The sequence below is a fragment of the Grampus griseus genome, assembly GCF_964374135.1.
Source record: "Grampus griseus genome assembly, chromosome: 1".
Taxonomy (NCBI): Eukaryota; Metazoa; Chordata; class Mammalia; order Artiodactyla; family Delphinidae; genus Grampus; species Grampus griseus.
In genome coordinates, this window is record NC_139017.1 from 174,794,995 (window position 1) to 174,821,076 (window position 26,082).

Consider the following 26,082-nt stretch of genomic DNA (forward strand, 5'->3'; position numbering starts at 1 on the left):
GGAAGATATAGACCATTTCCAGCAAGTTCTTTTGGACAGCCCTGGCCTGTATAACCATAATCAGTGATGCCGGGAGTAGATTGGTAGGTGTGACTTTGTGGCACCAGGCAGAGGCAGGAGAGGCATTTCCAACATTTGTCTTCACTCCTGTCTGCCTTCAGGGATCTCTTTAACGCTGCGTTTGTGTCCTGCTGGTCTGAGCTGAATGAAGACCAGCAGGATGAGCTCATCAGAAGCATCGAGTTGGCCCTCACCTCCCAGGACATCGCTGAAGTCACACAAACCCTCTTAAACTTGGCTGAATTCATGGAACACAGTGACAAGGTGAGACTTTGCCCAGTTGTCCAGATGGAGCCTGACGGGGAACCAGCTGGTGAGAGGGGAGAAGCACCCTCACAGCCCACTCTTGCTTGTGCCCCGTCTGCCATTTTCCTATGCTGTGGGGTTCTGCTCTTCTCCAGGGCCCCCTGCCATTGAGGGATGACAATGGCATTGTTCTGCTGGGTGAGAGGGCTGCCAAGTGCCGAGCATATGCCAAAGCGCTACACTACAAAGAACTGGAGTTCCAGAAGGGTCCCACCCCTGCCATCCTAGAGTCTCTCATCAGGTAGGCCATAAACCCTTTTTAATTGCTGCCTTCATCTAAAATGACCTCTCTTCTCCCACTACCTGGTGACAGTTCACTGGAGGCACTTGGAGACCTCTGCTCTATGAAATCTGCCATCAGGCCTGGCCAGCACGTTTAAATGAGATGTGGTTGCAGATGGCTCTCCCCAGTATTCTAGCCAGAATTGTCGTTTCTGTTGACCCTTAGCACCTGGGCTTCTGTTGTTTTCCAACCTGTGCTTACTTGTCCCAATGAAATTAGCCTAGAAGCAGTTCTGTGGACGGAGCAGCCTAGGAAGGATAGATTTTACGTCTGGGTTAGATCGCGCCCTCTGGCTTGGGACTAGGAGCTGGATTCTGTGCCTCAGAGACCACCCAAGGGCAGGGTGGGTTTTTATTGGCTAAATACGTTGGTGCCTGAGTCTTCCTCCTTGGAGTTCTATGAATGTAAAAGACAGAGTCTGAAATTCAGTGGTCTTTTCCCTCATTTGCTTATGTTCTCTCATAAGATGGTTTTGAGTCTTCTGGGTATGGAAAAAAATAGGTTGTTTAATAAATTTTTTGCTGTTATGAAATTACAAGCAGCCTTAAATGTTAGCTCCACAGCTCCTAGAGAACTGTTCACTTCCCCTAATGATCATCAGAGAATATTAGCTTCAGGATCTAATTATCTTCATGTAAATGCTAACATGGTTGATTATTTCACTACAGATAGTTTAGGAAAAATCACCCAGCTAATAAGTACCTCCACTGTGGCTGAAACAGCCTGCTGTGTGTGTTGCTTCCTTCATTTGAAAGGATAATCAAATAACTAAGTTTTCTGCTAGCTCTGCTTTTGAGTAGATGCTAAAAAGTGTTCCTTTCAACACTTTAAAAAGTGACCAGAGGGCTCCCCTGGTGGCGCAGTGGTTGGGAGTCTGCCTGCCGATGCAGGGGACGCGGGTTTGTGCCCCGGTCCGGGAGGATCCCACATGCCGCGGAGCGGCTGGGCCCATGAGCCATGGCCGCTGAGCCTGCGCGTCCAGAGCCTGTGCTCCGCAACGGGAGAGGCCACAACAGTGAGAGGCCTGCGTACCAAAAAAAAAAAAGAAAAAAAAAGTGACCAGAAAGATAGAAATAGGGCTTCCCTGGTGGCGCAGTGGTTGAGAGTCTGCCTGCCGATGCAGGGGACACGGGTTCGTGCCCCGGGTCCGGGAGGATCCCACGTGCCGCAGAGCAGCTGGGCCCATGAGCCATGGCTGCTGGGCCTGCGCGTCTGGAGCCTATGCTCCGCGGCAGGAGAGGCCACAGCGGTGAGAGGCCCGCGTACCCAAAAAAAAAAAAGGATAAAAATAGAATCATGTCTTTCCCCAAATAAATTGGACTTTGAATGTCAATTTCTAAAATACCACATATGGTGACATTTTTTTTTGACATTAACCTTGTCACAAAAAGTTTATACTTCAGTTATTCAATTGTGTATCTATAAAAGTATGAGTAAATTTCAGCAACTATAGGTTTTGATTAGTGTAATATAGATGTTTTGTCCCCCCCAACTTTATTGAGGAGTAATTGACAAATATAATTGTAGATATTTAAAATGTACAGCACGATGATTTGGTATGCATTATGGAATGATTACTGAGATCAAGGTAATTAACACATCCGTCACCTCACATGGTTAGCTCTTGTGTGTGTGTGTGGTGAGAATGCTTAAGATCTACTCTCAGCAAATTTCAAATATACAAAACTGTATTATTAGCTGTAGTTGCTATGCTGTGCATTAGATACTCAACTTACTCATCTTACAACTGAAAGTTTGTACCCTTTCACCTACATCTCCCTGCTTCCCCATTCTCCCATCCCCTGACAACCACCATTCTATTCTGTTTTTATGAAATCAGCTTTTTAAAAAATGATTCCACATATAAGTGATACTATACAGTATTTGTCTTTCTCTGTCTTACTTTACTTAGCATAATGCCCTCTAGATTCATCCATGTTGTCACAAATGATAGAATTTCCTTCTTTATGGCTGAATAATATTCCATTATGTGTATATTATATGTGTGTGTATGTACATATATATATACACACATAATATATATATACATAAACTATATTTCACATTTTCTTTATCCATTCATCTTTTGAAGGACATTTTAGGTTATTTCCATATCTTGGCTATTGTGAATAATACTGCAATGAACATGGGAGTACAGATATCTCTTTGAGATAGTGATTTTGTTTCCTTTGAAGTATATCCAGAAATGGAATTGCTGGCTCACGTGGTACTTCTGTTTTCAATGTCTGGAGGAACCACCAGTATAGTGGTGTAGTGGCTGCACCACTTTACATTCCCACCAACAGTGCACAAGGGCTCCCTTTTCTCCACTTCCTTGCCAACCCTTATTGTGTCTTGTCTTTTTAATAATCGTCATCCTGCCAGGTGTGAGGTGATATCTCATTGTGGCTGTGCTTTGCATTTCCCTGATGATCAGTGGTGTTGGGCACCCGGTCATGTACCCATTGGCCATTTAGATGTCTTCTTCGGAAAAATGGACTGTTTAGGTCCTTGGCCCATTTTTAAATTGGATTATTTGCTTTTTTGCTATTCAGTTGTGTAAGTTCTTTACATATTTTAGATAGTAACCCTGGGTTATGGTTTACAGATATTTTTCTCTCATTCTGTAGATTGTCTTTTCAATTTATTGATTGTTTTCTTTTGCTGTGCAGAAGCTTTTTAGTTTGAGGTAGTCCCACTTAATTTATTTTAGCTTTTGTTGCCTAGAGCCTCAATTTTCTTTAGTTGTGGGGTGTATAGCTGATAAGAGAAAATTATAAGCTACTTCTGCCCTAGGCATGTTGTGCTCTTCCTTCTCTTCATCTCCTAACCCCCAGTCTTTTTCTCCTCTCTCCAAGCAGTACTGTGCTGGCCCACGAACATCTCAGATCCCCTGCCTGCCTTAGGAAGTTTCTGTCTGACTGCCTGTCCCATGGGAAGCCCTATTCCAGTGTACTTCTTCTCTACTCACTTTACTTCTTTGAAAATCCTGAGGGTCTTGTTTTTAAGGTTAAGTAGGTTCCCAACAATCAAAGGACTATAGGTACAGTAGAAAATAGTGAGTTCGAGAATTATGCTTACCTTACACTGACTAGTTCAAGTGAATGGTTCTTTTTTACAAGGAAAAATTGCTTCCTGAAGGTCAAACTTATTTGACATCTGTTATGACTAAAGATGTTTCTTTTCCCTCTGCGTATATGTAAGTTTGCTCAAGTAGAAAGTAAGAGTGTTGGTTTGCAAAGTGTTTTGAAGCCAGGGGTGGCACTGGCCTCTGTGGTGGTTGGGTGGAGGTCAGACAGAGTCTGACCTCTTCCAGTGGATGCTGCTGCGCTTTTTGTCCCTCGCTTTTTCGTCTTTGGCTTCCTGCTCCTCCCTTGGTTTCCCTGAAGACTGCAACACACTCAGAGTCTCTTTCTCACGGCTCACTCTCGGATTTTTCACTTAAAACTTTCCACCATGCTCTCAGTGGTAATAGTAATAATTTTAAAAGGAACGAGGTTTAAAAGAGTTTATTGTAGAAGGAAGAAAAAACTTTGAATGTTTAAAACGAACTACAATGTTGTATTTCTACAAAGCAAAATGCTTATATACAGCGTGAATTATTTCTTAACCATAGTGCCATTTAACTTCCTGTTTCAGCCATTTTTTATAGATGAGATAAAAGAGGAAGCTCTTTGAGCCCTTTTCTTACAAAGTAAATAAAAATAGACAAATCTGTATTGACTGTGAAGATTTTAAGGCAGTTTTTTGCAAGCGTCCACAGGGACTTATCTTCCCCTCCCACTGGAGCTCCTGCCACCACTGGACCCACTTCCTGCCTCTCAGTGCTGGGCCCTGACCGAGGCCGAGCAGGGGAGGTGCTCAGAGGCCAATTGCAAGGCCCAGAGCCGTGGAGTTTCCTCCAGTCAATTCCAGCCTGGGTCCGTTCACCTCCAGCAGAAAAATTTTTGTCTTTAAAAAAAAAATTGTGTAGACTGAAGATAATTTCATTGGATTTAAAAGCAGAAACTCCTCTCCTCCACCACCCTCTTCACTCCTTTCTCTAACACCCAAGAGAATCAAAATAATCTGGTCCTTTTCAGCAAAGGCATTTATTTTCTGCCCTCACGTAACCTAGGCCTTAAGGAAAATGCTTAAAGTGAACTCACAATTATTTTTCTTTCACAGAAAAATCATGTGGAAAAGAAGCTGCTGCTATGTCAGGGATCACAGGCAGACAGCCCACTCAGGCCAGCCCCCTGAGAAGTCTGTGTCTGGACCCACTGTGTTTAATTAAATATTTCCTCCCATTTACTGTAACATCCTCAGTACATAGATTTTTTGGTTCTCCTAAGAGACTTACTCTCTCAGTGAAGATGATAGGCCATTTTCTGTCCCTGCCCTTTTTATACTCCCTTCCTCTCCTCCTCTGCCTTTTCCCAGCCTCCGTTTGTCTCCACTTCTCCAGCCCTGCTCCAGAGCAGGCTTCTTTTTACGGCTGGAAGTCTTCTGGGCGGATTTTCATCTCCACTCGTTTGAGGGAGTAGCTAGACCCATGCCAGCCGTACCAGGTGATGCCGTCCAGGTGCTTGCTGTGCTCCCCAAGGCGGTAGTAAACACCATTGAGGTTGGAGTCTGTGCAGCAGTTGTACCAGTATCCACCTGGGACAGGAAACAGGTCAGTGCTAGTATGTCCTTGGAAATAGCTGATAGACCAGGCAGCAGGGATTTGTGATGCTTTTTAAACTGTACCTAAGCCATTAGGGTCAGTGTCAAACAGGAGTACCAAAGCCAGAATACCAACTGCAGTTATAAATTCACTCTTTCTCCTCCAGTGGGACTATGGCCTTGTACCTGAACTCTCACTTCCCAACCCCAACTCTCACCTTTCCGGAGCTGGGCACACTTGTCTAAGCAGTTGTCATTGTCCTTGTCCTTGGTGCTGAAGGCTGTGTTGTTGTGATAGACAAGGGCATCGTTCCCCACGTTGCCGCTGTAGTTCCCCAGGAAGAGGCGGTAGCTGTTCCGTTCATTGCCCAAAACAAAGTGGCTGTACTCAGCGTAGCGCATGTTGCCCTCCCAGTCCTGTCCGGGGGGCAGAGCCTTAGAAAACTGCCGCAGGGCCTTCTTTCATACCATCCTGCACCTCTTCCCTCTCCCCAGCTGCAGCCACACACCTTTTTACTACTTTATTACTTGTCTACCTCTAGTTTAACACACTAACACACTTATATACAGCGTGAATTTAACACACTTATATACAGCGTGAGTTATTTCTTAACCATAGTGCCATTTACCTTCTTGTTTCAACCATTTTTTATAGATGAGATAAAAGAGGAAGCTCTTTGAGCCCTTTTCTTACAAAGTAAATAAAAATAGACATATCTGTATTGACTGTGAAGATTTTAAGGCAGTTTTTTGCAAGCGTCCACAGGGACTTATCTTCCCCTCCTCCAGGGAATCAGAAAACAAGGGTCCTAGATCAGACTTCTCTCCTGGGTCACCACATGGCCCTGGTTAGTCTCTCATTCTCTTCCCCTTTACATCCCTGTCTGTAAGGTGTACACGTGTGTGTGTTTTGCTGTATCCCACTCTGAGATGTCGTAAGAGTAACCTGAGAACATAGTGACGCTTCAGGGCCTTTGATGAGGGTCACCAACCGATACCAGTAAGGTTTGCACGTAGAGGACCTCATGCCCCAGGCCAGGGCAGGGACCACAGTGTTTCAGCCCAGCTGACTGTTGGATTCCTCTGCTCTGGCCTGAGTCTGGCCTCTCCCTTGTACCTGCAGCCTTGTTTTTGTGAAAAATAGGAAAAAAAGCCCTATTCTTCCTCAACTGTACTGCAACCTGCAGGAAAACCATCACAACAAGTACACCAGCCGATGGCGAACAGGAGTAGGAATGACGCCCAGGAGTTGCACACAGTTGGGCGTGGCGGCCCTGGTCTCATGCTCACCTCCATCTCCACGCGTAGCCGGGTTGGCCGCCTGGAGAGCCGGTGGATGTGGTCGTTCCCCAGCCAGAAGTCCCCACTGATGCTGCCAAAGCCCTGCTTGTACTGCTTCCAGTCCCGATAGAAGGAGACAAGGCCACTCTTTCTTCTCTGAATGGTGGTCCAGCCACCACCTGAAGTCTCCATGTCACAGAACACCTGGAGCAGAGGGGATGCCCTCCCTGGTCAGGACGTGCCGAGGCAGGCAGCACGAGCCTGAGCGTCGCTTCCCACCTTTCTCCCACCCCGTAGAGCCAAGGGACGTGTGCCCTTCCACAGCCATGCTGGCTCACTAGGCAACGATTCTGCCCCAGGGTTGGCAAGCTGGGCAGGCTGGTGGTTTGCTGAGATTAAAGTTGAGGATAAGAGCAAGTGCACGGAGAGTCTGAAAGGAAAAAGTCCAGGTCCTTCTGACACACTCCCTATATGTTCTCTTTTCTCCCCAAAGAGTCACTGCCGTAGGATGTGGCAAGGGATCGCAGCTAGTTAGGTGGTGGTTATAGCATTATCTAACTGTTAGAAGGTTTAGTGTTTGGTTGCTAATGATTTGAAGGAGCAAAACAGATGCCTGGATTTTTTTCCTCCATAAATTGAGTATTTAGATAGCTCTCTGGCGTTGATGTGTTTGCTTCTCTGTCTTTTTTTTTTTTTTTTTTTCGCGGTACACGGGCCTCTCACTGTTGTGGCCTCTCCCGTTGCGGAGCGCAGGCTCAGCGGCCATGGCTCACGGGCCCAGCCGCTCCGCGGCATGTGGGATCCTCCCAGACTGGGGCACGAACCCGCGTCCCCTGCATCGGCAAGCGGACTCTCAACCACTGCGCCACCAGGGAAGCCCTGCTTCTCTGTCTTGAGTTTCCCTCTCTTTAGACTGTGACTAGCCCTATTGTCCCCAGCCTTTGACGGGTGGAGGATAGATGGTAGTACATGGGCTGTGATGACCTCACCTCCAGCTCAGGGCTGCCCAGGAAGTCATCGGGAGGAAGCTTATACACTCCAGAGATGCGGTAGTTCTTCTGGTAGAGAGACGAGCAGTCGTAGATGGCATCTACAAAAGGAGAAAACCACAGGGTGAGCATCCAAACCCAGGGGCTTTGTGGCTAGCCGGCATCCCTGCTGCATCTAAATTGAAAGTTTAGGAAGGGAGACTTCATTTCTACCACAAAATTCACAGGAGTGTTCATTGCTGGGCAGTGTCTGGACTTGGGAGAGGTGGGCATCAGGAGGCCAGGAACGGGTGTGTTTTGGCCTCACTGGTGGTAGGGCTGAGGGCTAGGGAAACCCTTCACCTGGATAGCACAACGGTACAAACAGGTGGCTTCAGGTTTGTGCTGAAATGATCCCCCTGTAGTTCTAGGGCATGAATTCTGGAAACGTTACAATGTGTAAGGGCCACCAACAGATCCTCCTGTTTAATAAATTCAGCTTCTGGGACAGCCAGCCTCTATTCCTAAATAAGTCATGAAGATCTCATAGGGTCTGGTTTTATTGTTTTCTCGGTTTGTTTTTCTTGTTTTTCAGAGGTAATGGCTACTGCCTACTAGGTCCCTTATTAGCAGAGATTTATAATTTTATCTTTCCCTCCTTAATCCAACACTGCTAGACAAATGAAAATGAAACACCCTAAGGAACCCTTGGAGGCCTTCCCCTGACACCATTATTAAAACAAGGAAATGAGAGATTTGGGCAGGCGGGCTTTCACTCTGGGGTTGATTTTAATGTTTCCTCAGCTGCCCTGGGGGCTAGTGCTTTATGAAAGATTTTGTCTCCTTGTTGTTCTAAACATCAAAGAGCTTTGTGGAAGGGACAGCCTTTCCAGATAGGATTCAGAGAGCAGGAACTCTCGCCTGTCTAGGAGATGCCTCCTGCCCACTGTGTCTTGGGATTCTTTTCTTGGTGACCGCTGCACTGGGCCTTCAAGAAGAGGACACAGTGGGCAGTTTCCCGCTGTGGGAATTGTTCAAGCCAGAGCACTTTGGGGAGGGGAAACGGGAGACCCTTGTCTTCCCTATCAGAGGTCATCACTTCCTCTTACTGATGAAAGCATCAACTTACTGCTTTCTCCAAGAGGCTAGCTACTTACAGAGTATAAAGGTGACCCCACACCTGGTAGCAGAGAAGAAAAGTAAGGAATGATGGCCTGGGCAGGAAGAGTAAGAGGCCCGGCAAGAGAGCTGCATTTGACTCCCAAGAAACTCCTTGCTGGGAGATGAGAAAATCCCGTTTGGAGGAGCAGGACGTGGCGTTGGTCAGATTCCTCTGTCTCGCCTGGTCTCCTGTGTGTCTGGTTTCATCACACAGACCAAATCAGGACTCACTTCTCTGGAAAATGGCCTGAGAAGACCTTTCTAGTCCCAAACTGAGAGTCAGGAAGTACATGCTTAGAAAGTGATTTACACACACAAAAAAATTTTTATTGGAGTATAATTGCTTTACAGTGTTGTGTTAGTTTCTGCTCTACAATGAAGTGAACCCCTCCCTCGTGGACCTCTCTCCCCCCATCCCCCATCCCACCCATCTGGGTCATCACAGAGCACCGAGCTGAGCTCCCTGTGCTGTACAGCAGGGTCCCACTAGCTATCCATTTTACACGTGGTAGTATATTTATGTCAAATCTAATCTCCCAGTTCATCCCACACAAAATTTTTAAGCTTAATTTCATGTTAAAACTTTTTCTTCATTTGAGTTGAGGATAACCAGTAAGACTTACTCTGCTCTTTATTCTTGGCTTGGTTTATAATATGACCAAAAAGATTTTCTTTTAAGTTCTTATATCAGCAAGAAATGACATATCTATAGACTATGCTCCTTGTAACTAATAATTTCCTGATAATTTCAGCAAAGCAAATTTCTGTCTGAACAATAAATTCACCTTGGCCTGTCTAAGCCAAGCTAAGTAGAAACTGAAAATTGTTTTGGAAAAGAAAACAGTAAACGTATCTTATTTTCGGCCTACTAAAAATGTAAATTTCAGCATTGCATTTTCCTGTATAACTGGGGAGAATTTTATTTGCAATTGTGGGAAAAAATAGAAATACCAGACTTGCGCAACCTTGAGGAGTCAGTCCTTTTTGAACATGAAGGAGTCCTTCAGATGACTCTGGGCAGTGTCTGTGCACTTAATTCTGAGCCAGTGAGAATTAGGTTGGCAGACAGGACACCGAAGTCCATTAATGCCCATTCCACTAAATCCCAGGGACCCGAGAGAACTGTTTTAGGCAAAACTTTGCTTCTAGAGATGTTATGATTTTGGTGTTCTTTCCTGCTTCCTTGGGACTGAGGGTACAGCCGGTCAGCTCTGGGTAAGGAAGTGGATTAATCAGGAAAACTGGAACCCAGTTTCTAAGACTTGCTTTGTGACTTTGAGCAAACCGCATGATCTCTCTGTGTTCCAAGATGGTAATTCATACCTTCAATATGCCAAAACATTGCAGGGATAAAAAAAAGCTGGGTAAACGTACAGAACCTTAGAAATCAAAAGAAATACTTCGTAAGCCTTTGCTAAAGAGAAAATAGAGCTGGTGGCACGTACCCAAGAAAGTAAGTTCCATGAGAACCCCCAGGGATCGTTCTGACGACCACGTCACCTAGAAGCAATGCTCCAGACAGGAGGCGCTCGACTGTGTGAGGGGGAAGGTGGTGAGTAGCGTGAGGACACGTCCTCCTTACCTGCCAAAGTCTGGGTGACAGTCTGCGCTGCCTGCAGCTGCATGATGCCCATCTGATTGTTCATCTCGGAGTACTTGCTCTCGGCCTCTGTGAGCCGCGACTCCATGCGCTTGGAATTGCTCTCCAGCTCCATCACCTGCATGACCACGCTGACCCAGTCCCTTTCCTGCTTCCTGCTCAGGTCGCTCAGCAGGCTGCTTAGGTTGGCAATTTGGGCCCTGAGCTCCTTCGCCTCCTCACAGCAGCCGGCCACGGTGAGCTCTGCAGGTGTCTTGCGCTTAGGGGGCTTCTGTGGCCACACTGGGTGGCTGACAAAGGCCACAGTGAAAATGCAGAGCCAGGCCACGGCCGAGAGAGTCTCTTTCAGCATCTTTCGTGGGCCTGGTTGAGGAAGGCTCTTCCTCTGGGGGAATCTGGCTGTGTCCAGCTGAGGCGTGCAGAGCTGCGGCAAATTAGAACCTAGCCCTTTCGCTCTTGGTGGACTTAGCACTTTGTTGTTCCTCTCCCCTTGCTCTTTCTTAGCCTTTCTCAAAACTTGAGTTTCTGAACGCGCAGCTTAATTGGGTATCCTATAGCCTTCCTTCCCAAGACTGAATGCTCGACAAACTCAGCATCTTAAATATTGTTTTCTGCCTGCACCTCCACCCCTACCATGGCCGTGCATAGCGCTTTAGCCCCTCCCAGCTCATCTGGGAGGGTCAGGTGCCTGTTGGGTGAAGTCAGCGTAAACTTAGGCCAGAGGAGGGGAGGAGAGAGACAGGGGCAGTCTTTCTTTCCTTGCCTGCACAGTCTCTGGGCTAAGACAAGAGGACTGAATTTGTGTGTTTCCAGTTTTGCCTATTAGATTGTACCCCTGCCAGCCACTGGCTCTGCTCTATAAGCAAGCAGGGCAGGGTCAGAAGAATTTCCAGATTCCATTCTAAAGGTTATATAACCGTGGGGTGAGCATAAGGTAGGCAAAGAGAGTTGGGAATAAGACTCTCCACTCACAGGGAGGCCTGTTACTGCAATCCACGCTGTTTATACGAGGCTCTAGTCTATTTTGGCATCCTTCTGAATGTGCTTTTAACAAGTCTCATTATTCCTTTCTCTGATCATCATTCAGTGTTTTACAAAACCCTCTTTTGGCCTGGATCTAACGCTATCTCACATTTGAAAATTTCCAACTTAGAAAAGCTTTAGAAATAGAAGGATAGAGGAAATCTCTTACGAAGCAAAAAAGGGCTTTGTAGCTTGTACCCACAGGCTTTACCCAGTTCTTTCTTTTTACATACTTTCTCCTTCAATAAAGAATGGGCCAGTGTTCGCCTCTCACAGTTGACATTTGGCATGGAAGTGGCAGCGATGGCAGCAGGGGTGAAAACGCAGAACTTGGTCCGAGGATGGGCACCTGCACGCCCACCAGTGTTCATGCAGAACAGAGAACAGGCACAGCCACGGCCCATGGTTCTAAGCCTGGAAAGTATGTTAAAACATAGAGAAAAACATCCCCATTGCCTAATAATCCATGTCTGGAGCCTCATTTCCCTTTTCCTATGGAATATGGTTTGCAGATTTATTCTCTGTATATGATATATATATATATTCTCTATATATATCCCTGACAATAGGGATATTGTCATTTTTCATGTACTATATTTAAAGGAGATTCCTCCTTTGAAAACAAGTGGGGAAAAAAACTGGGTTTTCAGCAAATCTTAAATCCTTAAAATGAGCTTTTCACTAAGAAGGTAAACAAAGTTCCCTCTGTCCATACACGGTAACTGTCTTCTGAACATGCTCTTGCTATTTCCGGGTGCAGTGCTTATACTGTTGTTATTCCATATGGGCCCTTCACACACAAGCCTGAGGCCTGGCAGCCCTCCTTCCCGCCGTGACCCCCAGAGCCTTTTTCCAGTCAGGGCTTCTGCTGCTCAGAAAGTCATTTCTGTTCAGGCAGCTGGAGTTACCAAACACTTTTTTTTTTCCTGTAAATCAAAAAGCAGGAGTGGATCAGGTGGATCAGGGTTTGTTTGCTAACCTGCTCATCTTCTTTGCCTGCTTAGGAGTGAGGATGTTGCTGGAGTCCTGTAGCAGCTTGCCATTCTGCTCAAAAGGGTCTTTTTAGAATTGGCACTGTCAGCCAGTCCCTGCTGTCTCTTTGCAAATGTCTAGTCCAGCCGGGCACTGCAGCCTTAGCTCATGGAGCTCACTTCACTAAGGCGAACCTGGCCCCGACTGCCAGCATCCGACAGGGTCATTCAGCAGGGTCTGCTAAACTCCACGAGGATCTCCTACCCAGCTTAACCGACACTGAGCACTGAGCTTAAACCGTGTGGCACACAATTGTATGTAGCCTCACACATGATGCTGCTGTCTTGGTAGAGAACATCATGGAACAATGGCGCTTTATGGATTCCTGGCCGGCTTTTTGTTTGTTCTTTCCAGTGACCATTTCCTCTGCCCAAACAGAAGAATTTTGTTATGAATAGATTTTCATATCTGGGCAGAAAATGAATCGATCATTCATATTTGCAACCCATGTAGCAGTCCTTTCCAGGAAAGGTAGGAAGGGGTTCCTAAGTTTGGATCAAAAGCATCTAGCTTTTAGCATGAGTGCCTACTCTCTGACATTTGTTTTCTGGAAACTTATTTCTAACATAAGGCTTAAGTTGGAGACAGAAGCTTTTTTTATTTGAAGATTTTCTTAAATTGTCTAACCTGCCCAAATCTTCAACACTGCCCCCCCCATTTTGAGAAAAATAGCTAGTTAAGAGTATATCCCATGCCAGAAGATTATCTGTCCTCCAAAACATCTACAACCCTAGGGTGTCCTAGATTCTGAATTTCTGAAAGAAGGAAAAATAAGTCCTTGTTTTGAGTACAGCTAAGCCAGTAGAGAAAACCAGGACAAATGCGGAAGACTAGAGCAGTTTTCCCTTCTCTGAGAGGCTTTTAATCCCTTCTCTGCCCTTCGGTGAACAGTGTGACCATAAAAAATGGGAATTAATTGAGAAAATATGGAAAACCTGTGTTGGACACCTTACAGCTTTTCCTTTTCTCCATTTTGCTGGTGGTGAAAGAGGGTCAGCTTGGAGCTCTTGAGATAGATGTTTATGAAAATAAAGCTTATGTTCTTTTGAGAAAAGCCAGTGAGCTTTTACTTCACAGTCTGGGCTGTGCTGCCTTAGGCTGGCACCAAGGATTGGATGTGTCCGAGCAGCCTGGGAATTCCAGAGCTGAGAAGGGCCTAGAGCTGGTCTTTCCTTCTCCCCCAATAGGGGCGTCATGTCTCATTTTCTTGAAAATGTTCCTGTTGGAGAGACTCCTTGTTTTCCAGTGTATTCGTGCCCCTGCCTACTCTTAAACCATCCTTCCAAACTGGTGAGGGAGGAACAGCTGCCCTCAGTGCCAGGCTCTGTTTGTTGAATGAATACATCTCAGAAGAATCTGCCTTGTTGTTAGTTTAGCCGTGTGTTTGTGGTCATATTTTACTTCCGAACTCTTCTAACGAGCCACAGCTGCCTTACTACATGTGGCCATTTGGTCCCTGACCCTTCTACCGCTCAGTCCTACTTCCATCTCAGCCCGAAGTCCAGGTCCATCGCAGAAGGTATTTGCACCTCTTCCCTAAGCCTTCTAGTTTGCCACTTCTCCCAAAGAGTGTGTCCTGGGCTTATTAGAAACCATTTCTTTCAGGCCTCCTCTTAGTGTCTACTGTTTAATTATAGCACCTAGCAAAAAAGTCTGTCTCTGAACCCTCTTAGGAATTTGCAGCCTCAGGTGCCTCACAGGCTAGGTGGAGAGACAGACAGCTGAACTCCAGGGCAATGTGACATGCTGGGGTGGGGGACACAGCAGAGGGGGAGTGCCCAACCCAGATGAGGTTCTGGAAGGTCTCCTGAGGGAAGTGATACCCAGGGTTGTTGTTTTTGTGGGGTTTTTTGGTTTTTTTAAAGGAAGAAGTAGCCAGAAGTGGGAGAGGGCATTCTGAGCCAAGGTGCAGCTGTATGAAAAGCCTGGGCTTATAGAGCCTAAGTGGTCAAGTGTGGCGTTAAGGGGCAAGAAGGAAGAGGAGTGGTGGCAGGAATTAAAGCTGGACGAGTGGAGGCGCGTCGGGCCTCAGGGCCCTTGTACATCCTGGCGAGGCTGTAAGTGTTACTTGGGAGACGGGGCTGTGGAAGGAAGCCAGGAAGCTTTTACTTCTTGCTTTGTTTTTTTCTGAGTCTCACCAGGACAGTGGCTCTTTGTAGTTACCAAACAAGATTTTTAACTGGAAGTGGGTGGCTTAGAACATCAGAATTTCTTAAAATTGTAATGCATTCATATTAAATGCCCTGAAGGGCTCATCTGGCTTGAGGATTAAGGAGGTGGTATCTGAAGGACTTAAAGTTATTAAGTCTAGAATCAGATAAATCTGGGTTCTAATCCCTTCCCATCACTTGATAGTTATATGACCCTGGGCAAATTAATTAACTTCTCGGAGCTGACCAATCTGTGAAATGGGGATAAAAATTTTAACTACTCCTGGACTTCCCTGGCAGTGTAGTGGTTTGGACTCTGTGCTTCCACTGCAGGGGGCATGGGTTTGATCCCTGGTTGGGGAACTAGGATCCCACATGCTGTGCAGCACAGAAAAAAAAAAAAAGTTAGTTAAAAAAAAAAAATTATAACCACTTCACAGGATTTTTGTGAGGACTAAGTTAAATACAGCAAAAGATTAAAAATAGCTAAGGCATTTTTGAAGAAGAAAAATAAATTTGGAGGAATTACCTTATTAGAAATCAAGATTTATCTTAAAGCTACAGTAAGTAATTAAGGCAATGTAGTATTGGCACAAGGATAGACAAATAGATAAATGGAGCAGATTTGAATGTCCAGAAACAGACCCACACATATATGAACACTTGATTTATGACAAGGTGCCACTATAGAACAGTGAGTTCCTCTGGGTAGGCTAGATAGCCTTATGGGGGGATAAAGGTTCTTGACCCTTACCCCATACCACACCCAAAACCTCAAGTCCAGGAGATTTAAAGTCTAAATCGGAAAACAGTAGGGCTTCTAGAAGATAACATAGGAGATTATCTTCAGCATCTTGGGATAAGCAAAGATTTCTTAAACAAGATTTGAAAAACACTGACCATAAAGGAAAACATGAAATGCAATAAAAGGAGTCATTTCTTTTCACTGGAAAACACCATGAAGAAAGTAAAAAGGCAAGAAGGTATTCCAGTACATACTTCTGTGTATACTGTATCCAGAGTATATATAGAACTCCTAACAAACAAACAAAAGGTAGCCAGTTAAAACATTGGCAAGAGATGTGAACAGGTACTTATTTCACAAAAGATTATGTCCACAAGGCCAGTCGACACATGAAAGACTGCTCAGGCTCATTAGTCATTATGGAAACTCAAATTTAAACTATACTGTGCAGGACTTCCCTGGTGGCGCAGTGGTTAAGAATCCGCCTGCCAGTGCAAGGGACACGGGTTCGAGCCCTGGTCTGGGAAGATCCCACATGCCGCAGAGCAACTAAGCCCGTGCGCCACAACTGCTGAGCCCGCGAGCCACAACTACTGAAGCCTGCGTGCCTAGAGCCCGTGCTCTGCAACAAGAGAAGCCACCACACTGAGAAACCTGCCACACCACAACAAAGAGTAGCCCCTGCTCACCGCAGCTAGAGAAAGCCCACGCATAGCAACGAAGATCCAACGCAACCAAAAGTAAATAAATAAAAATAAGTTTTTTAAATAAAAAAATAAACCAGAAGGTGCAACTTACACACCAATCAAAATGGCTGAAATGGAAAACACTAAATTCCAAGTGTTGACGAAGATGTGGAGCAACTGGGATTTCCATACCCTTCTGGTCAAAATGTAACGTGGCAGTTTGTCAGTATCTTCTGAGACTGGAACATGCCCCTGTAAGCGAGCAATTCTACTGCGAGATTTGTTCCCACCAGAAATGTGAGCACCCACGCGCCAAAGGCATATAGGAATGTTTGTCCGGACTTCGCTGGTGGTCCAGTGCTTAAGACTCCGCCCTTCCAATGTAGGGGGCGTGGGTTCGATCCCTGGTTAGGGAACTAAGATCCCGCATGCCACATGGTGCGGCCAAAAAAACAAGGAATGTAGTAATGTGACTTACCATAGCCCCAAACTGAGAACAGCGTAAACCCCCATCGACAGTAAGACAGATGAATTGTGGTGTGTTCATACAGTGACACGCTATTCAGCAGTAAAAGACAGAACTACTGCAGCATGCAATGACATGGATGTGTCTCGTAAACATAATGTTGAATGTTTATATAGAGTTCAAAACCTGGTGAAACTAACCAATTGTATCAGAAGTGAGATAGTTGTTACCTCTTATGAGTTGTTACCTCTGGGGATGAGAAGGGAAGCTGTGATTGGGAGAAGGCTTGGGTGCTTCTGGGATGCTGGCAGTGTGTTGTGTTCTGTTTTTTGGTCTGGGTGGTAGTTATAAGGGTATCTTCACTTTGTGATAATTTATCAAGCTGTACAATTAGGTGTATACTTTCCTGTGTATATATGTTGTACTTCAGCCAGGAAGCTTATTTTAAAATAGATAATGCACATAAAACACTTTGTTTTTTTTTTAATTTTATTGAAGTATAGTTGATTTACAACGTTGTGTTAATTTCTGCTGTACAGCAAAGTGACTCAGTTATACACATATATATATTCTTTTTCACATTCTTTTCCATTACGGTTTATCACAGGATATTGAATATAGTTCCCTGTGCTATACAGTAGGACGTTGTTGTTTATCCATCCTGTAAAGAATAATTTGCATCTGCTAATCCCAATCTCCCAGTCTTTCCCTCCCCCCACCACACCCCCCCACCTTAGCAACCACAGATCTATTCTCTATGTCTGTGAGTCTGTTTCTGTTTGGTAGATATGTTCATTTGTGTCGTGTTTTAGATTCCACATATGGGCAATATCATATGGTATTTGTATTTCTCTTTCTTACTTCCATTAGTATGATAGTCTCTAGGTCCATCCATGTTGCTGCAAATGGCATTATTTCATTCCTTTTTATGGTTGAGTAATATTCCATTGTGTATATGTATACCACATCTTCTTTATTCATTCATCTCTCAGTGGACATTTAGGTTGTTTCCATGTCTTGGCTGTTGTAAATAGTGCTACTGTGAACATAGGGGTGCATGTATCTTTTCAAATTATAGTTTCGTCTGGATATATGCCCAGGAGTGGGATTGCTAGATCAAATGCCAACTCTATTTTTAGTCTTTTGAGGAACCTCCATACTGTTTTCCATAGTGCCTGCATCAGTTTACATTCCCATCAACAATGTAGGAGGGTTCCCTTTTCTCCACACCCTCTCCAGCATTTATTATTTGTAGACTTTTTTTTTTTGAACACTAGTCCTTTGTTTGTTTGTTTTTAGTATTTTTTAAAATTAATTAATTAAGTTATTTTTGGTTGCATTGGGTCTTCGTTGCTGTGTGCAGGCTTTCCTTAGTTGCGTCCAGCAGGGGCTACTCTTTGTTGCTGTGCGTGGGCTTCTCATTGCAGTGGCTTCTCTTGTTGCGGAGCATGGGCTCTAGGTGCATGGGCTTCAGTAGTTGTGGCATGCAGGCTCAGTAGTTATGGCTCACGGACTCTAGAGCACAGGCTCAGTACTTGTGGCGCACAGGCTTAGTTGCTCCGTGGCATGTGGGATCTTCCCAGACCAGGGATCGAAACTGTGTCCCCTGCCTTGGCAGGCGGATTCTTAACCACTGTGCCACCGGGGAAGTCCCTTACTTGTAGACGTTTTAATGATGGTCATTCTGACCAGTGTGAGGTGGTACCTCACTGTAGTTTTGATTTGCATTTCTCTAATAATTAGCAACGATGAGCATCTTTTCATGTGCCTATTGGCCATCTATATGTCTTCTTTGGGGAAATGTCTATTTAGGTCTTCTGCCCGTTTTTCAATTGGGTTGTTTGTTTTTTTGTTATTGAGTTGTATGAGCTGTAAGACACTTTGAATTGTGTCTGACACATAGTCCATATCTAGCAAATACTAAGTAGTATTGATATTTAGGTAATCGATTATCATTTCATCAGAAAAACCTCCCTGTCCACCTGAATCTAAAATAAGTCCCCTGTGCCATTCTCCATCTCTGTGCTCTGTTTTCTTCATGGTGTTTACCTCCACAGCACTTATTTCCATTTGTGTTTTGTATATCTACTTCACTGACCTATAAGCTCTGTGAAAGCAAAGACCATACCTGTCTTATCTACCATAGTAGCTCTAGCAACCAGCACTTAGCACAAAGCCTGAGACAAAAGAGATACTGTATTGGAACTTGTCAAATGAAAGAATGAATTCCCAGCAGAAGGTTCTTTTCTCCTAAATAAACATCTGACATGGAGACTTAGAGTCTCTCTCCATGGTCATTGCCAGTATTTTATCATGGTGAGTCCTTCATTGCAGGGGATTGCCTTCTCTCCTGCTTTAACATTTTCTTCCATAGATTTTAGTTATAGAATCAAAGAGAGTGAGAACTGGAAGAGTTGAGATCATTTGGTTCAGCCTTCTTTTTTTTAACCAGTAACTTGAGGTAGCAGCCTGATTGTATGATCACTTTGTATCCCTGGAAACCATCGATTTGCATCTCACCCCTGTTTCTTTACATATGAAGACGAGTGAGAGGGCCACAGAGCATTGTGGTAGGGTTTTGTACCCCCCAGCCCCCCACCCCCGCCGTTGATTCTGGAGGCCTGTATGAATGGCATATCTGATAACTTGACCCTGCATTGACCTGTCGGTTAATCCTTATCACGGCCTGAGGGGCCACATGCAGCAGCTCATGTTGAAGACAGAACACAGAAAGTAACATGTCATGTCTCTGGGCAGCTGTATTCCCCGTAATTAATCCAGGAATCCAACAAATCTTGTCTGTCTCCAAAGGGAAATCAAACACCCATTACATTGCAATTGCAAAAAATCACTCTTAGCCAAAGACGGATTCCTGCCGGAGTGCAGGACAAGATTTCAAGTCTATGTGCAGTCGCCCTGGGACTGAGGAGCTTCCCTTCAGCCTGGGTCTTAGCCTCCCTGACTTAGGCAGCACTAATGGGAAATGGCCTGTAACTCTTTGAGAATGTTAAAGAAATTGAACCAGTTTGTGCCTGAGCAACCAATTAACAGTGAGGGTGACTGGGCTTTACAGCCTACAGGCAAGGGGCTAGATGGACGAACAAACCCACTCTGTGTCTTAATTCTAAACACATGTTCCCAAGGTGTCTCTGTTGCGTTGCTTGGAAGTATGAGCCCAGCTTTTACAGTTGTTTCCAGGCTTCCAGAAAAGGTACACAGTCTTGTTCTTTTCCCACACCTCTGCTGGAAGAGAAAACGCTCTGTCCAGAGGGGAAGGATTTGCTCAAAGCTTCGCACTTCTCAGTAAAAACACATTCCAAACGTCTGGACTCATGCTGCCTTCAAAAGTGCCAGTGTGCCTCGAGGAATCCATACCCCTGTCGAAAAGCTCCAAGCAGCAGAGAGTGTGCAGATGGAGGAAACCCCTTTGTAGCCCGAGCACAAGCACAGATTATATCTTTCTTTTTAGCCCCATCTTTTTCTTTAATGCCCTTTTACATCCAGCCATTACCCAAGAGGCCAAGTCCCTCACCAGTCATCAGTAGAGCTTAAATTTATTTCTGGCTGCTCTAAAGACTTCTTACAGGTTCACTTTACAACAGCTTGCCTCTATAGGGCATCTTACAAACTCCAAGGAAAGCTGCTTTTCAGTGCAGAAAGCTGACCATGAGTGAGGAGTTGTACAAAGGGAGGAGTCCTGGGATTTCTCCTAAAGCTGACCAAAAGGACAGAGGATCTTTCCTTGTAACCCAAGACCATTCTAAAGGGTGCCGCTTGCTGTCGGTCAGTAGTTAACCTCTGCTCCTCCACTGCGTCTAGTTCATCCTCAGGAATGGCTGGAGATTCAGTGGGACCACTCTTACGGTGAGTTAGCAAAGCTGCTTCTGATTTTCATGTACCACTGCGAGGGGGAACAAACTGCTGGCAATTAAACTGGGTCACAGCACTCTGAAACCTTGAATTATAAGCTGTATCATGGTCTCAGAGCTGTTAAAGTGCACCTCTTAGAATTGATGAAATATGCTAGGTGCCCCATGGCCACCTCTGACACAGTCTGTCCCAGTGACAATGAAATGGATCAGTGGTAACACCATTGATCTCTCCAGATTCTTTTGGACATCTCATTGGCTGTGAATCTTGGTGATTCAATTACAGTATGTTATGTTCCTCGTCTGTCAGCTTTTCCTTACTAAAAAGGTAGGCATATTTTTTCCTTCTCCTGATCCCAGAATGGGCATCAGTATTACTACAATGTGGCCTAACTCCGTACTGGAGTACAAGGCCAGCACACATCTTCTCACACGATTAGAAGTGTGGAGAGTTCAAAGCTGCCGAGTCACTGGATGCCAGGTCATTTCATTTTTGTTTCCCAACTTCATCCACATAATAGGCTGAGTCAGAGCTCTTGGACATGCAGAAGCCAAGAAATCAGGATTTTACCCAAAATATCAACTCTATTTTGAGTCGAGGTAGTTGAAAATAAGCTTTGGGCTTCAGTCTGTCAGCCCTCCCCGCTTTGTTGTTTCCTGACAGCTTCTTCTTCCTGATCGTCTCTCTCAGAGCTCTTCATTTCACTCTGGATATGAAGAAGCAGAAAGGAGGAGAAAAACCTCCAGGCATCACCAGAAAAGGAGCAGTGCTCACTGTTGTAGAATAAAGAGATAATGGCCAATTTGTCAAGAAGTGTTGACAAGAAAGATAAAGTTGGCAGTAATTAACTGGCTGACATGCTGGGAGTGATGCGCCTGCCAGTGGCTCCCTAAATCAGCCAGAGCCTTGGAAATGTGACAGCCATTCATCATTTTTACAGCACGCCTCTGACAGGCCCCTGGGTTGGAAACCCGGCCAGCACAAATCGTGTGCTTTGACACTCCAGGTCTCCGCGACCTCTCAGTGCCTTACTCTGGTTGTGCTGGGGAGCCCGGGCCCCGCATTCAGCCAGGAGGGGCGTGGAGGTGATGGGTGAAATGGGACCACTTGCCCCGCTTGTTGCCGAGCACTGTGCTCATCCTCAGGGAGGACGCTCTGATTCCCAGGACTGACCCTGCAGGCGTCTACAGGACAGACCACCTGTGAGCAGAGAGTGGGAGCTCCTGCCGCACTCCTGGCGCCCTGGCGGCTTAACTAGTGCTGCTCTCACCCAGCCACGAGGGTGCGCCCACGAGACGGGTTTGTACGTGCCATCCAGCAGCAGGGTGACATTCTTATGCAGCTGTTAAAAATAATTATGAAGGGGCTTCCCTGGTGGCGCAGTGGTTGAGAGTCCACCTGCCGATGCAGGGGACACGGGTTCGTGCCCCGGTCCAGGAAGATCCCACGTGCCGTGGAGCGGCTGGGCCCGTGAGCCATGGCCGCTGAGCCTGTGCGTCCGGAGCCTGTGCTCCGCAACGGGAGAGGCCACAACAGTGAGAGGCCTGCGTACCGCAAAAGAAAAATAAATAAATAAAAAATTATGAAGACTCCGGATAAAGTAGGAAATGCCTGTGATATGTGAAAGAGCAGAATCCAAAGCTGTATGATCACTCTAGCTAGCACTGTGTATAAAATATGTATTTATACAGAATATGCATGGGCAAAAGTAACATTCTAATATCGTGGTGAACTTCCCTCCCCCCACTTTTTCTTAATTAAAAAAAAAAAGATATACTTCCTCCTACCAGTCTCGAAAAGATAGTTTTTGTCTCTCCTTTCCGTCATCTACACAGTTGTTAGCATTCTATCTTTTTTATTCTTAAGGCCCACTTTCTCACATACAGATCTGGCAAGTCTTCTAGATATTATGACAGACGTGTCATTTACACTGTGAGCAGACAAAGGAAAGGGTGAAGACAAAGTGAGAGCTCATTATCCTTAAGCCGCTGTGGCCTGAGTTATCAGGAACCCATGTGATTGTCCAAGGCAGTCCACCCACCTCTCTTGCACCGGATTTTTTTTGTCTTCGTGCCTTAGGTCCCTGAGGGCGCCAAGGACACCAAATGTCCCAGCTTTGAAACCGTGTAATGAGGCCAGCCTCCTTTTCTTAATATGTAGAAAAGGAGTAAATTTACTCTTCCTAAGTTTCTGAAGCAAGAAAGGAAAGTTTGTCCTGCCAGACCCTGGGGTGCTATCTTCATGCCCTGACTGTGGCTTTAAGGGGGGGACCCTAAGGTCTGCCAGCCCCCTTCGCTCTCCCTACCCCTTTGCTCTCCCTACCCACCTGCATTTGAATTACCCCTCACCACCTTTCTCCGCTGTACATTTCGGATGTTCTCACTTTGCCTTCTGTCTTCACTGCTGTCCTGCTTGAAAAGAGACTGTCACACCCTTGAGCTCCCCAGAGTCCCAGGGGAACTGCCTGATGAAAAGACATCAGGGCCCCACCAATCCTGGATCTTCCTGGCTCTGTACAGGAATCAAGATGTTTTGTTTTTAATCATCCGTTGTACACAGAGCTAAGTCTTGGTGCTGGAAGAAGTAACAGGGATGGACAGAAGCAGCTACCGCTCTATAAGAGAAATAAGAAAGACTGCTTGGGGGACTTCTCTGGTGGCACAGTGATTAAGAGTCCGCCTGCCAATGCAGGAGACACGGGTTCGAGCCCTGATCCGGGAAGATCCCGCATGCCGCGGAACAACTAAGCCCGTGCGCCACAACTACTGAGCCTGCACTCTAGAGCCTGCGAGCCACAACTGCTGAGCCCACGTGCCACAACTACTGAAGCCCGCGCGCCTAGAGCTCAGTAACAGAAGAAGCCACTGCAATGAGAAGCCCACGCACCGCAACGAAGAGTGGCCCCTGCTCGCCACAGCTATAGAAAGCCCGCGTGCAGCAACGAAGACCCAGCGCAGCCAAAAATAAATTAATTAATTAATTTTTTTAAAGTGCATTAATTAGGGCTTCCCTGGTGGCTCAGTGGTTGAGAGTCTGCCTGCCGATGCAGGGGACACGGGTTCGTGCCCCGGTCTGGGACGATCCCACATGGCGCGGAGCGGCTGGGCCCGTGAGCCATGGCCGCTGAGCCTGCGCGTCCGGAGCCTGTGCTCCGCAACGGGAGAGGCCACAACAGTGAGAGGCCCGTGTACCGCAAAAAAAAAAAAAAAAAAGTGCATTAATTAAAAAAGATAAAGCAACAGAAAAGATTCATTAAAAAAAAAAGACTGCTTGATATACTGCTTGATACAAAGCAGGGTCCGTCTGGGCCTCAACTTGGCTCTTCAGGAGCTCCTCAGCCAGACCCGCCCAGGTCCGCTCTCAGCTGTGTTGCATGTGTCACCAGCCCAGCACCAAGGGTATTCAGAGTATTTTTACTTGACAGAGAACCAAATAAAATGTAGACTACAGTCTGCACTAGAAATAGGAGAGAGAAGGCCCAGAGCCATTTGGGAAGCAAGTGCATGACGTTCTCGTAAATTCCTGATGCGAGCACTAGGAACGCCTGAGTAGTCCCCCAGGTGTGACTGCAGATGCTCCTCGTGTGACCGGCTTTCCAGTGGGCTCCAGCTCGTGTTGAGTTATCCTGCATCACTTTGCTCTTAGTAGCCGAAAGTCCTCAAGGCACCAAGGCTAAGAGATGAGGTCGATAACCAAGTGAGCCGTACCATGAGGAATTACCAGGCCAGATGACATTGGATTTGACACCAGTCCAGAAGCCCATGGAGCAATGACTTAGGAAACAACACAGTTCCTCAGGTTTCCCTTCAGGTGGTAGGAGTGACATTTGGATGCCGAGCCAGACACCCTCCTGTTGGTTTGCTAGTGGGTCAGCATTAGTTAGGATGTGGAGCAGTTAATGACCCGCTGTTTCTTCAGTCTCATCCTCAGTGAGACTGGTCCCCACTTGCCTGTGAAAAGCACCGAGGAAAAGATTGAAGAGGCGAGTCACGGAGAAGTAAACAGTCCCCACTCCCAGCACTAGCTTCTCAGCCATCGCTCTCGGACAAGGAACGCACCAAGGCAATGAGAAGCTCCTTCACGTCTGAGTCCCTTACTCAGCTTACACACTTTCCCTACGTCTGGAAAGAGAGTTTCGGATAGTGGCGAAAAGATGCCTGGTGTAATCTGTTTGGTGTAGGAGGCATTGAGGCCATATCTTATTCTTATTTGTTAATTCGACTCAATTCTAAAAAGTGTTTCCCTCAATTGCCAAGAATTTTCCAGTTTCAAGCTCTTCAACTCAGCTTCCTTTAATAAAAATTAAATCTTGGAGTGAGGGAGGGGAGGTGGGGAATGAATGAGTGAATATGTCTGAATAATTGCCTTTTCCCCTCTTGATATCCTAATTCATTGTGTTTCCCTGTCTGTCTCTCTTCATTGTATTTCTAACACCAGGTTTATTTGTGGGCTCTGCGTTTTATTCTGTGGGTAGGCAGCTTCTGTTTGCTCTGTCGACTCGCAACTATACAAGAGCTCAACTGGATGTTCTCACTGCGCAGTGAAGTAGGATACAAATCTACCCCGACACCCATGCCAAGACAGCACTGGGACGGGATCCACTAGCCTAGAAATTCTTGCGCCGCAGCCATCTTTTCCTTCTGGCCTTGGTGAGCGTGGAGAGGAGACAGGCTATCTGGTTGACGTGTCATCCTGTGCACTGTTGTCGTGGGCACGTTGCTGCCTAAGCCTCCATCTCTACACTTGTTTGTTAGCGTCGGTGAGGCCTGGTTTGTGTTGTTAAGCACTCCTCTGCTGTTGGGCTGAGCTTTGAACAGTTTGCCCTTTGTAAGCCTCCAGCATTAATACGGAAAGACCCCGGGGCACACAAGGCAGCGTTTATTGAACGGGCTGTAGAAAACTCCCAGCTGCCCCATAAAACGAGAGCTCCTCATTAGGGGGCCTTTTGAGCAAAGGTGGTTTCTGCACATGAGCCACACATACAGTCTCTCCCTTCAGTCTCATAAAACCACATCTGAGTTTAAAAAGGGAGTATTTGAACAGACAGTCTTGTGTCACCCAAGCAAGCAGGAGACTGGGGCCTTAGTAGCTGGGAACTTCTGAGTTTCCACAGAGGCTTATTCATCCCCCACTTTGCAGCCTGCGCTCTGTCTGTAAGCCTGGCAGCCTCGAACAAGCTGCCTCGGAAAAGCCCACTGTGGCCGCATGCTGACTGTCCTGCTGGGAGGTGTGGAGGCGTTGCCAGTGGCTTCTGAAAGGAAATAAAAAAATAGGAAACGGGAGCTTAGGGGTCAGAGCAGGGTGTTAGCCATGGTATGGGTGAGGAAGCTAAAGGGAAGGTGCATTACAGCTCCTTTTTCCCGTACAGCAGATTATATACAGAGTTCGCTCATGGAAACGTCCCATGCCATGCTTTCAGTCACTTATTTTACACGTATTTGCTCAGGCCCACTGATGCCGAGAGTAGACAGCTGACACGCTTCTCTCCCACCGCAGAGCTGTACCCTTAGTTATTACTTCAGATCCTTTTAATGGTACAATTTCGAAGGGAAAGGATGACCGGCTGGGCCACGGTTTCCTTATACGTAAAATGGGAGTGTTAATAATGTCTACCTCGTAGGGTTAAGATGACATGTATCAGCAGTAATCAGCATAGTGCCTGGCACCTACAGTGAGCCCTCAGTAAATTTAGATATCTTTTTGTTGTTATTATAATCCATTGCCTCTCGTGATGGAGTGCCAGAAGCCGTGGAGGAAGGAGAAAAAGTTAAGGTCCCAAACAAGATGGTAGACTCTCTCGAGCA

At 46.1% G+C, this 26,082-nt stretch overlaps 2 protein-coding genes across 4 annotated transcripts in view; one reads left to right on the forward strand and one right to left on the reverse strand.

Annotated features, from left to right (window-relative positions):
* Nucleotides 1–26,082, forward strand: part of MTOR (mechanistic target of rapamycin kinase) — a 117,502-nt gene that overhangs the window by 47,164 nt on the left and 44,256 nt on the right. For all 3 annotated transcript variants that reach the window (XM_082660176.1, XM_082660178.1, XM_082660177.1), the window contains exons 27-28: nt 162–324; nt 462–607. In XM_082660176.1, the coding sequence (XP_082516302.1) occupies nt 162–324; nt 462–607 (309 nt within the window). The remainder of the gene's footprint in view (nt 1–161; nt 325–461; nt 608–26,082) is intronic.
* On the reverse strand, nt 4,152–10,760 carry ANGPTL7 (angiopoietin like 7). Its single transcript, XM_082662923.1, has 5 exons — nt 10,289–10,760; nt 7,567–7,667; nt 6,587–6,781; nt 5,515–5,713; nt 4,152–5,290 (listed from the first exon to the last, which is right to left on the reverse strand). Exons 1-5 carry the CDS (start codon nt 10,656–10,658, stop codon nt 5,121–5,123), a joined length of 1,035 nt encoding a protein of 344 aa, XP_082519049.1. The 5' UTR covers nt 10,659–10,760; the 3' UTR covers nt 4,152–5,120.